This window comes from Perna viridis, chromosome 5 (genome assembly GCF_037379345.1).
Source record: "Perna viridis isolate PV_CMFRI_1.1 ecotype Kerala chromosome 5, ASM3737934v1, whole genome shotgun sequence".
In the NCBI taxonomy this organism is placed as follows: Eukaryota; Metazoa; Mollusca; class Bivalvia; order Mytilida; family Mytilidae; genus Perna; species Perna viridis.
In genome coordinates, this window is record NC_142449.1 from 337,358 (window position 1) to 352,451 (window position 15,094).

The window sequence follows — 15,094 nt, forward strand, 5'->3', positions numbered from 1 at the left end:
TGTTTCTTTGTAAGAGTCATCATAGTTTGGCTTTTTCGTGTTCGTCAATCCTTTTTTTGTTTGTTTGTTTGTTTGTTTGTTTTTTTTTTTTTTGCTTTATCCTTTGAATATATATCCTTTTCATTTCTGCTCGAATCTTAATTTACTTGATTATTCTTGCATAAACAAAATGGCATGAGCTTTATAGAGCTCTGTAACCTCATTTTCGCTGTAAAAAAACTTTTTTCCTAATCCAAGCTATATTTTGGTGCATTCTGAAGCTTTGTTGTTTTATATGTACAATTAGTTTTAGGTTTAATTTTGTTATACTGGTCCCAACAGTTTTTTTTTTGTGCTGGTTCCCGACTGGTTTTCCAACATTATTTGGTATCAGAACAAATCGTCCATCGGCGTTTTTCAAGATGGCAGAGTACCTTGCCTCAATTTTCGGAACAGAAAAGGACAAGTAGGAACTACAGTACATAGACTAAATCGTCTTAAACCGCTTTTGGCTCAAATTATCTTGCGATATTAATAATGATTGCATCCTCTGCGCTCAGCTGCTATGCTAACAAACAATAGAATCATGCGTTGCTAATTTTCAGTTCATAATTTTTTTTTTTCTACACAGCTAGTAACTTATTTCTCAATCACGCGTGTGTTGTGATTTTGTAGTTGTTGTTGTTTTTTTTGCCATCAATCTGTGATATATGCTCAGAAATTCAGAGTTTTTAGAAGGTGGTTATATGTGGAGATATTCATTTTTATATTAATTTATGGTTTTGTTTGTGTGAACAATGTACATTATTGTATTAACAAACAGGTCCAATATCACAACTAAATGCATCTCTAATTGCAAAGTTATGATCTTCCTTCCCTATATCCAAGTACTTTCGAGATCTAGGTGTAGAGATACGACGCTTCAATGGCGCTGTTCGTCAACTTACATAGAATTCCGAAGGTAATTCAAAATCCATTGCAGTGATCTTCTTTATTTGTAAAAAATCTTCTTTTAAATGATTTGTTGAATAGATAATCCAGTGCAATTTAGATAGTAATCTAAATATTCGAGGATACATTGTATTTACTGTTGATAAAGAAGGATTTTTCCATCTTGGCAGGTGGACTAGTTAGTACCAAATGGCTTGGGTTGATTTAAATTCTTTCAATTAACCAATCAGAGTGTGGCGTCACACGGAAATGAGAATATGAGAAAAGCATTACCTGGAATGCTCCTTAAGGTCAGAAATCAATGCGTTATTTAACAATGGGCAGCCTCTGGCCTGTTACACAATTCTAATTAAGTTCCAATATGGTCCGAACTGAACTGTACCCACTTCCGGTGCAGAGATTAAGGTCCACTTTTACAACCAAATCATTAGTCTCTTGTGTGCTGTATCATGCACATGTAATTGACAACTTTGTATGTATTATTAATAATTATTTTTGTGGTTACCATGCTGCTGACTGGGTTGACCATACACATTGATGAATGGGACAACGCTGTGTAGTAAATGTCTCAAAAGCTGGAAAGACTTGAATAAAACACAGGGCTCAAGTTACTTGAGAAAGACAGGAAGAAGTGACCTCTCTTTCAGAGAGACACTAGGGAGAAGTGGGGATGAACAAGGAGAAGTGAATGCATACACGCATCATTTTACTAATGCTTTTTTTAATTATATGTGTTATATTATGTTACTTACATGTACATGCACTTAATATAAGCAAGCATTTTCATATATTCATTTAATTTTATTTTAGATGAATGTTACTTTTTCTTTTAGCTACATCTGTAAGTAACTATATATTATGGACAAAATGAAATCAGTCTGCTGACGGAGTGACTGACTGTATCATATATTCATGAAATGAATTTCAAATCTATACCTCTACCTCTTACCAAATTTATTACAGCAAAATTAATATATGAGTAAAGCAAGGCTTCTTGCAATCCATTGTCCTATTGAAATGTCTTTTTTAGAAGTACTGGAATAGAAAATTTCAGGCAGTGACATTCTGTTGGAATTTTCATTTTTACCTGATCCCACTTAATCCCAGTGTTCTATGATTCCTATTTTCCGTTACCCGGGGCAAGTGAAATTTGGGTCAGGGAAGTTAGGTACTTAGTTGTACTTTCCCGTAGCAAGTTGAAAACTTCATATGCTGTAAGGATTTGTTTTGTTAGGAAAGCAGTCATTGACTGTGGGAAAGTTGATTTTATATGGATTTTTCCTGAGGAAACCTCAATTTCTGAAAAATATTAGAACACTGAATCCATAATGATTTCATGTTCAAAATATACAGTCTCTTGATATAAGTTGATAAAGAGTATCCAGTGTTTTAGAATTCCTATTTCCCGTTACCCGGGGCAAGTGAAATTTGGGTCAGGGAAAGTTAGGTACTTAGTTACACTTTCCCATGGCAAGTTGAAAACTTCATATGCTGTAAGGATTTGTTTTGTTAGGAAGGCAGTCATTGACTGTGGGAAAGTTGATTTTATATGGATTTTTCCTGAGGAAACTTCAATTTCTGAAAAATCCTAGAAAACTGGTATCAATAATCATGTTAAAAATTTATTACTGACAAATCAAGACTGAAGTTTTATTGACACGTGTTGTAGCGGTCGGTACAAACTTGCCTAAAGCTTAAGAAATGTTCCGTTGAATTGGAGAATTTACTATTCTGTTATAAAACCTAATTGTCAATTGAGAAACATTTAACCTTAGTCCAAAGAACCTGCACAACAAATTTGCTCGCTTCGTAACAAAATATGAATGGTAAAATATGAATTATCGTAAGCTGAAGTAAAGAATGTTTATTCTGTATCCTGTCTTAAAAGTTTGAAACAAAAAGCCGATTAAAATACTTGCTTAGAACCGATAATTTGATAGATTTTTATAATTTTTACAATTTATTTTCCTGAATGGCCCCCATTCTTGTTTGAATTTGTTATTGGAAGAAGATAACTCTGGTCCAAATACCGCTAAAAGACGGATTACAGTCCCGATCATGGGCGATGTCTAAAAATGAGAGGATGACTTCACTTCACTTTGGTTTCGTCTGAGAGCGACTCCAGGGCAACTGTTTCGCCTGAATCACCCAGAAGCGCGAGCCCTGAAAACATATTTTTGTTTTTAACTGGATATTACCAATTTGTATTTTTTTATTTATAGTTTATGGATAAAATAGTTTAGGGTCAGTCAGATAACCATAAACAGACTTACATGTGTACATGTAGTTTTATAAACCCCCCCCCCTCCCCACAAATACATGTAGGTTTCACCCTGTCAGTCAGTGCGTTTGTCAAAACTATTTTTAAGCAGCTTGCAGCATTGTTATGAAATTTTGTTTGATGTGATATAACCAGATGCATGGAGGTGTGCATATTGTCAGGATTTAGTGTTTGAAAAAAAATATTGTAGAAATGATGAATGTTGGAACTTGCACACTTTTCAGCTAAACTTGGTCATTTGCTTTTTCCACAACTCCTCCTAAATGACTTGCAGGATTTTTATAAAACCTAATGGGGTGTTAGATTACCATATGGAGATGTGCATATTGTCAGGATTTTCTGTTAAGGCAAAATTTATAGAAAGGACACAATTGGAACTTACATGTATGCATTTTTCAGCATGTGAATATTGTGAGGAATTCATGTTCGGACAAAAATTGTAGAAATGACAGCAGTTGGAACTTATGTGTTTTCCAGCAAATTTGGTCTGATGTGTTGTCCATAAACTCCTTAACTACTTGCAGGATTGTAATGAAACTCAATGGAGTGTTAGATTATCATTTGGAGATGTACGTGTTATGAGAAATTTTATGTTTGAGGAAAAATTGTAATAATTACGGCTTTTGGACTTACATGTACAAATGTATTAAGCGTTTTCAGCAAAACTTGGTCTGGTGTGCTGTTCACCTCCTGAAACTTTTGTTTGAACAAACATTGTAGAAATGATGACTGTTGGATTTTTCAGCAAAACCTGGTCTTATGTGTTGTCCACAACTCCTCCTTAATGACTTGCAGGATTGTTATGAAACTCTATGGCATGTCAGAATACTAAGGGTGATGTGCATGTTGTCAGGAATTAGTCATAGTCTGTTATTGTGTTGTGAACAAAAAATAGTAGTGATTGCTGTTTGGACTGGGTTGTTATAGAAATGGCAGCAAATTGTGTGTCCAATACAAACTGTGTGTCCACATTGGTCCCAAGTATACAGGGCTCACTTCAACAGGCTGCAGGGGGTATCAATCCCTTTCGTGGCAATGTCTAAATTTTTCATGGCCTAAAAGAAAATAAAATTGACATGGATAATTTAGTGACATATTTTTTTTTTTGCCAAATAATTAATAAAACTTTTGAAGCAAAAGAAACAATTCATGTATTATATACATAATTTCAAAGCTGTAATAATAACACAATTTATGATCATTTTTATTTTATTCTGATGAGTAGACCAAGTGTGTTTCACTTTGATTAGTAGACTACATTTGTAAGTGTCTGTTTACGTGAGGTGACAGTTGTATAACACAAAGGAAAGTTAATTGTAATCAATAGTATTGATTAATTTGTTTGTGTTGTAATGATGTACATTGATTTACTTTTTCCTGAGGCTACTTCAAACTTTTAAAATAATTATTATTTACACAGATATAAATAGTACATTTTTTTAGGTTTCATGACAAAAAACTTGTTTCTATGAAGCAAATTAAAAATGATTCTGATTTTACTTTTAAAGTATAGTATTCCATTAACGTGATTTCTTAATAAATATTTGACCAAACCACAACATTGATACAAATAATGAAAAATTGCTATATATTCACCAGTTGTTTTAGTTTTTTTATATCTATCATTTTTAATTTTATATTCTCTATTTGCTGTGGTAAATAATTGTGAAACAAACAAAAGGGAATAGAAACATATGTATATATATATTATGGAGTTGTACATCACTGTTAAAGAAAATGTATAGTTGCTAAAATAAATTAAAATGTTAAGTTTGATAAATAATGTAAAATGGGGAAAAAATGTTAAAAAAAATTAAAATACTCCTTCATAATCTATTATTTACAGAACATTTTTGGGAGTAATGTAATAAAAATGTAATCATGATTACTCCACTATTTCATCCAATAATCAATTAGGCATGATTACAGGTACTTGTAATCATTAAATATGATGATTACTGATTAATGTGATGACTTATAAAAATGCACTTGCTTACTGATTACAGTTACCTCATCCCTAGGAAGGTCACTGAACTGATATATTTTTATTTCAGAGTAAATTGTTCATTTTACTTTAAAATTGGAGCCTGCAGGCATGGAGAAAGATGTTCACGTTTACACAACAAGCCAACCTTCAGTCAGGTACTATCCTATTCACTAACAAATGTCAGTTAAAATTTGATCTTGATCATCTGTTCTACCCTTATTATGTTTTTGTTACTGTATTTTGACTTTTTCTTGCTTAATTAATTGATAGTCAAACTTGTTTACATGTATTTCAGTTAAAAATAAATAAGGCAGTTATGACTGAAGTAACTTTTTATGTTCTTTTGAAAGACCGAGTAAGTAATTTTTATGTTTATAGTCATGTTTCATATTAACAGTAACATAAGTTCTCATGAGCTTTTATAATGACTTTTATTGAGGGGTGCTATGCTCGATTATTTTTGCTAGTTGGACACTGTACAATCAGTTTTCTGAATATTATAGACTATATGTATATTTCAGACAGTAGTGATGATCAATGCCTACCTAAATCCACAGAATGCTGCTCTGACAGCTGACGGTTCACACAGTATGTATAAATCCATGTTAGATATTTTCCTATCTTTGTACTTAACAGGGTGTAGCCTGACTTGTAGGGTGACAAGGCTATGGTCATTGTTTGTATCTAAAGAAAATTTTACTGGTAGTTCAATTTGAAAGCTTTAGTTACTTATGTATATAAAATACAGGGGCCTTTGATAACTGATAATTAAATCTGAATTTTAACAGTGGGTGATTGAATTTCTATATTTAGACTAATATTTATAACCCTTGGTATATAAGTAAATGATATAACCACATAACAAGTTTCAGAAATTGCAAAAATGAGCATTAGCGCTTCCATGGACAATTTTTAAAAAGATAATGGAACATAAAAGTACTGCAGATGTTCTGATATTGATATACCAGTATACATGTACATGTATATTGGAGTTACATGTGTTTTCTCTTTGAACAGCTCTCACTTATTTCCTTTTTGTTGTAGACACAGAAATTTTCATTGAATTATTTACAGTTTTAGACCTTTGACATATACATCAGTCATGAACTATTTGGACAGATTTATAAACTATAAAATTTTTACAATTTAATTTTTTTTCTTCACAAAAATTGAGTATTGATATTGTTCCATCATTTAGATGAAGGCTATATCTGGATCAATATTATACATGTATTTCATTCAAGATACATATTGCACCTTTGTAAAATATTTTGTATGAAGGTGTCTTTTTATTAGTTGTGCAGGATGATGTTGAAGCGCAGCAAGAGTTTGATGACTTCTTCGAAGAAGTTTTTACTGAGCTCGAAGATAAGGTAAATATGTAATGATGAATGTTTTGTTGCAGATACAACATTGTCATGGGCTTGTTGTGATAAATGGCTTCTTTCTGTAAAAATGTAACAAAACAAATATTGAATAAAAAATTCTGAAAATCTTTTGTACTTAGGTTTAGATTTAGGAAAGTAACTATCAAATTTTGTTTGAAAATGTTGCCTTATGGAACTTACTACTTGCCTATGTATTACCTTGCCCATGACAATGTTGAAAGTTTCTTGCTTTGTAGACCATGGGTTTTCTTAGACCAACTACTGATAAGATGTTGTATGATACTTTATATTTTGTTTATTTTTGTTAGTCCATATGGATGAAATTGAGATACAACAGCACTACGATGAATTCTTTGAAGAAATCTATGTAGAAATGGAAAAGGTAGGGAGAAAACATGGAAATATGTGTACAATCACCATCCTGTAAAATCCAGAAAGACTGGTTTGTTCAAATATGTAAAGTTTAATTGTTTACTCTGGCTTTTTATTATCTATTATGTTTCTGTTAGAAACACAGGCTGTCAAGTCTCTGATATTTTCCTATTTTTTGACAAGTGCATATATTTTCCTGTATTTGGACAAAATCCTCCTATATTTCCTATATTTTGGTCAAAATGCTGTCGTTGTCAGTTCTTGATTTTGGTTGTTCATAAAATAATGCCAAATAAATGTCACTTGAATCAAGTTAACAATTTTACATTAGTGTACCCGTGATTTGAAAAGTATGGTGTATAGACCCTTTTGTTGTAAGTTGATGAGCATGCACAGTATACACTTCAGTGAGGTAGGGCTTGGGCAGAACAAAAGAACAAAAGAATTTTCCTTGCGGAAGTGTATATTGAGCATGCTCTACGCATGCTCATCGACTATTCTAGTTAGCACAAAAGGGTCTATAGTGATATATGAGTGCTTATTTATTCTTTAGTGGTATTGAAATTTTGTGTTAGTTTATCCATATCCCTGACTTAAAAGAAAATGAAAGATACAACAGACAGGCTCAGTGAAGTAAGGGATGAACAAAAGAATGTTGAGTCAAGGAAAAGATAATATTTAGGAAGGCATGCAACATAGCATCAAAGAAAAGGAAAGAATAAGTTCTCTTTAATATTTTTTTAAGTCAGTTTTTATATAAAAAGGTGAATTATTTTGTTTTCTAATACATAAATAGTTAGTTAATTGTCATGTTTTGAAAATATTTTTGTATGTGGCATTAAGATAAAGTAAAGAAAAGTGGAGAGAGATAAGGTTGGCTGTAAGGGGAGGTGGAGGCCAGTTTCAAATCTGATTTAAAAGGTTTAGTGTCAATGCTTCACAACCTTGATATGTAGCATTGACACATAATCGGTATTTAATAAAATTAGATTGGACATTTTTGTATTGAAAAAGTTAAATCATTCTTTGTTTTTTAAATCTGTGTTGAAAAGGTGGTTTTTATCAGTATTATTTTTAATACTACTTTAAAATTGGTGTATATGTTTCTATTTTTCCCTATATTTTGAAAAAGAAATTCTTATTTTTTTCATAACTTCAGAGTAACTTGACAGCCTGGATACATATCTGATTCTTGCATTTAAAAACAAATATAAATGAGTAAATGGAAATTATGCTTATATGTTTGGTAATTAATTTTTCAAACGACAGGTAATTATTTTTCAAATAAACTACAAAAAAACATCAGTTATAGTAATGTATTATTAAATGTATTCCATACCAAAGATAGTAATTTATAAGAAAATTCCCATTAGCATTCCATTTAAAAAGTTCATATGCAAATGTTTTGCTGGATTGAATTGTACCCATTTACATATTTGGAATGGTAGTTATAGTGTGGAAATACTAAACACAAATGTTGATATTTACTAACACCTCCCTGCTATATACCCTTTACGCTAGAGTTGTCAGCTAGAATAGATTATTCTATATTTGATTGTAAACCATGACATAATTGTTGTTCAGGCCAACTGTGAATTGTGGCTCTGAACCATGATGTAATTGTTGTTCAGGCCAACTGTGAATTGTGGCTCTAAACCATGATGTAATTGTTGTTCAGGCCAACTGTGAATTGTGGCTCTAAACCATGATGTAATTGTTGTTCTGGCCAACTTTAGATTGCTCCTCTAGAGCATGATGTAATGGTTGTTTGGGTCCACTTTGGATTGCTGCTTTAGACCATGGTGTAATGGTTGTTCAGGCCGACTTAGGATTGCTGCTTTAGACCATGGTGTAATGGTTGTTCAGGTCGACTTAGGATTGCTGCTTTAGACCATGGTGTAATGGTTGTTCAGGCCGACTTAGGATTGCTGCTTTAGACCATGGTGTAATGGTTGTTCAGGTCGACTTAGGATTGCTGCTCTAGACCATGGTGTAATGGTTGTTCAGGCCGACTTAGGATTGCTGCTTTAGACCATGGTGTAATGGTTGTTCAGGTCGACTTTGGATTGCTGCTTTAGACCATGGTGTAATGGTTGTTCAGGCCGATTTTGGATTGCTGCTCTAGACCATGGTGTAATGGTTGTTCAGGTCGACTTTGGATTGCTGCTTTAGACCATGGTGTAATGGTTGTTCAGGCCGACTTTGGATTGCTGCTCTAGACCATGGTGTAATGGTTGTTCAGGCCGACTTAGGATTGCTGCTTTAGACCATGGTGTAATGGTTGTTCAGGCCGACTTTGGATTGCTGCTCTAGACCATGGTGTAATGGTTGTTCAGGCCGACTTTGGATTGCTGCTCTAGACCATGGTGTAATGGTTGTTCAGGCCGACTTTGGATTGCTGCTCTAGACCATGGTGTAATGGTTGTTCGGGTCCACTTTGGATTGCTGCTCTAGACCATGGTGTAATGGTTGTTCAGGCCGACTTAGGATTGCTGCTTTAGACCATGGTGTAATGGTTGTTCAGGTCCACTTTGGATTGCTGCTCTAGACCATGGTGTAATGGTTGTTCAGGCCGACTTAGGATTGCTGCTTTAGACCATGGTGTAATGGTTGTTCAGGCCGACTTAGGATTGCTGCTCTAGACCATGGTGTAATGGTTGTTCAGGTCGACTTAGGATTGCTGCTTTAGACCATGGTGTAATGGTTGTTCAGGCCGACTTAGGATTGCTGCTCTAGACCATGGTGTAATGGTTGTTCAGGCCGACTTAGGATTGCTGCTCTAGACCATGGTGTAATGGTTGTTCAGGCCGACTTAGGATTGCTGCTCTAGACCATGGTGTAATGGTTGTTCAGGCCGACTTTGGATTGCTGCTCTAGACCATGGTGTAATGGTTGTTCAGGTCCACTTTGGATTGCTGCTCTAGACCATGGTGTAATGGTTGTTCAGGCCGACTTTGGATTGCTGCTCTAGACCATGGTGTAATGGTTGTTCAGGCCGACTTTGGATTGCTGCTCTAGACCAGCTGATTTGTTAGCTTTTTCTATTAATGAATACCAAGACCCTTTATTTGATTTCTACATGACAGCATGATCTTCTGGATTGACAGGATTTGTTTGGACTAGCTTGAATCGTATTCAGTACACCAACTATATACAGTTACCAGTCCGTTGCTCATTTATCCTATCTATGTATTTAGTGAATTTACTTATAAGACAATAGATACGTGTATCTCAGAGTTTTTCACATTTTTGTTTTTTTTCTCAGTATTACAAATCATTTTCATATAGTAATTTGGAAATTTCAAATAGCAAGACAAGATACAAGATTTTTATACAAGGCAGTCCCCACATTTTATTTTTTTTCACACATTTCACTAAAATCTTGTAGTCTTGGAGATTAATAATAGAGTTTTTTTACTATCTTCCAAATTGATCTGGGAGTTTTTACACTTAACAACTACTGGTCCACTAAACAGAAATTATATACTGAATAGTTATCTTGACAGTCTTTTAAAATAATTGCATATTAATTTTAAATACTTTAGATTGATAACAACAATTACCAGTAACACTGCATAGAAATTAATAATCAACTGTTTGTGCTGTTAAGACTGGTTACACAATAATTTTTGGGGAAAACTCATTTCTATCTGTTTCACCACTATTCAGATTATAACCAGTTTCAAGATTCTTTGTGTAGGAGCTTCAGTTTTGTAGTATATTTCCATTTTAGTTTTAGTACCCTACAATATCATGATTATTGACATTGATTTTCAGTATGGAGAGATAGAAGAAATGAATGTATGTGACAACTTAGGGGACCATCTTGTTGGCAATGTTTACATCAAGGTAAGTGTGCTAAAGGACCACCTTGTTAATATTGTTTGAATCAAGATGAGAGTGTTAGGGGACAACCTTGTTGGCGAAGTTTACATCAAGGTTACTGTGTTAGGGGACAACCTTGTTGGCAAAGTTTACATCAAGATTAGTGTGTTAGGGGACCATCTTGTTGGCTATTTTTATATCAAGGTGAGTGTGTTATGGGAACATCTTGTTGGTAATGTTCAAATCAAGGTGAGTGTGTTAGGGGACCATCTTGTTAGTAATGTTAACATCAAGGTTAGTGTGTTAGGGGACCACCTTGTGAGCAATGTTTACATCAAGGTTTAGTATGATATAGGACCACCATGTAAATCAATGAATTGATTGGTTAAAAAAAAAGCAGAGGTGTTTCTTTAAACAGAATATTCATAGATTGTAAGTCTCCATAGTACCTATTTTAAAATAACACAAGGTTCAGGATTTTATGGCTCATTTTGATAAAACTTTGTAGGTAGTTAAGGCATGATAATTTTTTTTTGTGCACAGTACCAGGAGTTGATGTGATCCATTGAATTTTGTGAGAGTTATAGTCTTTTGAACTTTGGAATAGGGTTGACGTATGTACCACAGAGAATTGAAATTATATTGGGTCGTAATATTAGATTCAAAGTGATATTTTTGTCTTTATTTCTTTGAACTTATATGTGTAGTATGTGTAATAGCTTATCATTTATTGTTATATTAGTTCCGTTACGAGGAAGATGCAGAGAAAGCAGTAAATGATCTGAACAATCGTTGGTTTAATGGTCGACCAATTCATGCTGAATTATCTCCTGTGACAGACTTCAGAGAAGCTTGCTGTAGACAGTATGAGATGGGGTAGGTTTTATATTAGTTGCCTTGGTAACTATGAAATGGATTAGGTTTTCATAGGAGTTGCCAAGGTGATAGTATTAAATAGGTTAGGTTTTCATAGGAGTTGCCAAGGTGACAGTATTAAATGGGTTAGGTTTTCATAGGAGTTGCCAAGGTGACAGTTTTAAATAGGTTCGGTTTTCATTTGTTGCCAAGGTGACAGTATTAAATAGGTTAGGTTTTCATAGGAGTTACCTACATTTTTGTATGTGACAGTATGAGATGGGGTAGTTTTTATGTAGAAGTTACCTAGGTGGCAGATCAAGGACTTTTTTGCAAGATGCAAATACATTGTACATGTATTGTATGCAAATCTAAAACAATAAAACTTTATCTGCAAATTGTTTTTCTAAAGCATTTTACCTCCAATAAAATACTTTCTTATTGTTTTGATACAGAAATAACCAAACCATTATCTTTTACTTGTGTCAGATTTAAGAGTTGTGTATGGCACTCTGGCCATTACATTATGGAGGACCTAGTTTGTCTTGTCTAGAGTTTTTTTACCTTTATGATTCCTGTATTTTCTGTGAATTTCACTGCAAGTTCACTATGGATATCTCTCCATAGTGTCTTTGTTATAAATCACAAAATTCAGGGTTTTACTGATCATAATTGTTATCTATTGCCAAAAATATAGATTGTATTAACTTCTTGTACATAAAAAAAATCTGTCTATAATTTCAGAGAGTGTACTAGAGGAGGATTCTGTAATTTCATGCATCTGAAGCCAATTTCGAGAGAGTTGAGAAGAGAATTGTATGGTCGTAGTCGTAGGAAGAGAAGGTACTATAGATTTATCTCATCTTGTTATTAACTTAATCTTGAGAAAAACAATATAAAATCAACTCTCTTGATGTGAACTAATCTGGAGAAAGATTACAAGTCATCCATACACGTTTATTATGGTTTGTGTATTAATGCATATTTGCATTTTTTTCCAAAGAACACACTTTTCAAATTTCATCCTCAGTGTTTTGATATACATTTTTATGACTGCAAATATTTTGCGGTTGTAAAATGATATAATGCTGTCTTTGCCATTGTTGTCTGTAGAAACTTGGTTTTCATGTGATAACTTGAATATCAGTTGGTTGATCTTTATGAAATTTTATAACAAGGTTCTAAAGCACAAAAAGGCGGTTTGTATTGATTTTGGGGGTAAAAAAAACCCAAGCATTTCATGGTATTTGACTATAAAACTCCGGCGAAAGAATAGGAACCTCCATGATATTGTTCTACAATATTCTACACCACAATAGTAAGACTGAGATTGATTTTAGGGGTTAAAGATTTGAACACTTTAGAAATTAAGGGCCAAAAGGGGGGAGGGTGCAGAAACTTGTATTGACTATAAGTTGACTATTGAGTAATTGATGTTTTTGAAAGTATATTACAAGGCGCTTTACCACCAAAAAGAAACCAGAGATTGATTTTGGAGGTTGAGACTTGAGCTTTTTTGGAATAAGTGGCCAAAAAGGGGTCTGAAACAAGCCTTTCCTGACAATAACTAAAGTTAAAGTGAATGGATCTCATATAAATTTTACTGCAAGATGCCGTACCACAAAAGGAACATGTATTGATATTTGGGTAGTGAGTAGAGCCAAGGTAAAAAAAGGCCTCAAAGGTGCCTGAAACAAAGTGCCATACCCCCAAAGGAAGGTTGGGATTGTCTAATATCTAATTGTAATTAAAATTCAAAACTGTATCAAGTTTGAATGGTGTGTCCATATTTGCCCAGACTATTCAAGGTTCAATTTCTGTGGTTCTATCAAGCTGCGTCCTGCAAAGCATTTTATATGAGAATGATTTTTTAAGAATTATTCAAGATGATGCTATGGAGAATATGCTCTTTGAACAATTTCAAATAATTTATTTTAGGTCAAGGTCAAGGTCTCCACCAACTAGAAGAAGCCGCAGCAGGAGTCGTGAAAGGAAAAGGTCAAGAAGTCGTGAAAGGAGATCAAGGTCTAGAAGCCGTGAACGTGGTCGACGTGACAGAGATCGCCATGGAAGATATTGATTGTTGTGTTAGGATAGATCTTTTTTTAAAGTAAAAAAAAAAAAACACACAAGAAAAGTATTATGAACTTTTTGTACAAAACATAGGAAGATATCCACAAGTCATTTCATGCATTGATATGTTGAAATCTTTCATGATGTTAGTCTTCAAATAAAATCATTTTACTGTCACAGATATTGGTGTTTCATGGGTCCCACAGTGTTACTGTTACAGATATTAGTGTTCCACTGGTCCCACAGTGTTACTGTTACAGGTAATGGTGTTTCATTGGTCCCACAGTGTGACTGTCACAGATGTTGGTGTTTCATTGGTCCCACAGTGTGACTGTCACAGATATTGGTGTTTCATTGGTCCCACAGTGTTACTGTCATAGACATTAGTGTTCACTTGTCCTACAGTGTTACTGTCACAGATATTGGTGTTTCACTGGTCCCACAGTGTTACTGTCACAGATATTGGTGTTTCATAGGTCCCACAGTGTTACTGTCATAGATATTGGGGTTTCATTGGTCCCTTAGTGTGACTGTCACAGATATTAGTGTTTCACTGGCCCCACAGTGTAAACTTTTATTTCTTTCCTGAAAACTAACTATGGTCTCACTAACCACTTCTAACGTTTCCATTACCTTACATGTTAAAAAAATTATTTTCAAAGTCTCACTGTGAATTCCCAGGACAAATGACATCTTAAAGTTGCATATTGTTGTGAAGCTTGGAAAATAAGGCTTCCAAAATCAGTATGCTAATGGTACGATGATTGTTAAAATTCTTCACAAAATTTACTTGAATAAATAATACTGAAAATCCACATTTTTACCTGTTCTGCTAACTGACTGCATGGAGGCAAATTACTCGCACATGTAAACAATATTCATACACTTTTGTAGTTAATTACATATATGATTTTAAAGTACACATTCTCAGCTTTATTTTGACTACTTTTAATCATAATACACACAAATAATGCACTTACAATGTATATGTCTAGGTTCAGTGTGTTTTTGGTACTACATAGGGGGGGGGGGTGGCCATTTGACCCGGAAGTGGTTAGTGAGACCTTAAAAACATTTTATGAGTTTTTATGTTTTTACATTTTTTGAAAGCTTGTGGTATTGTGAGTCTAATAAGACCAAAACTATCAAAATCAGACATAGGACTACAAAGAAATGGTCATTTTTATATCATGCCCCTCTGTGATATTTTACCTAAATTACTAAAAAACTACAATTTTAACTAACTTGTCACACCAAATTGATACCTATAGTAATTCAAGAAGTTGTAATAGTACATATCATTTATTATTATGAAAAAAGAACAGATTTCAGCAATTTATGTCATTCCTATTTTATTACTGTGTGATTCTAAGTCTGTGCTGT

General features: G+C 33.8%; 1 protein-coding gene across 3 annotated transcripts; it reads left to right on the forward strand.

Annotated features, from left to right (window-relative positions):
- Positions 1 to 297: 297 nt before the first annotated feature.
- LOC148615497 (splicing factor U2AF 26 kDa subunit-like) lies at positions 298 to 13,888 on the forward strand. 3 transcript variants are annotated; one of them, XM_088581748.1, is made up of 8 exons: positions 298 to 445; positions 5,266 to 5,353; positions 5,720 to 5,786; positions 6,495 to 6,571; positions 10,736 to 10,807; positions 11,526 to 11,659; positions 12,383 to 12,481; positions 13,577 to 13,888. In XM_088581748.1, the coding sequence occupies exons 1-8, from the start codon at positions 402 to 404 to the stop codon at positions 13,716 to 13,718; spliced, it is 723 nt and encodes a 240-aa protein (XP_088437874.1). In that variant the 5' UTR covers positions 298 to 401; the 3' UTR covers positions 13,719 to 13,888. The 3 variants fall into 3 exon arrangements, with proteins under 3 accessions (XP_088437874.1, XP_088437876.1, XP_088437877.1); XM_088581750.1 differs by lacking the exon at positions 6,495 to 6,571 and adding an exon at positions 6,895 to 6,968; XM_088581751.1 differs by lacking the exons at positions 298 to 445; positions 5,266 to 5,353; positions 5,720 to 5,786; positions 6,495 to 6,571; positions 10,736 to 10,807 and adding an exon at positions 10,814 to 11,122.
- Positions 13,889 to 15,094: the final 1,206 nt, after the last annotated feature.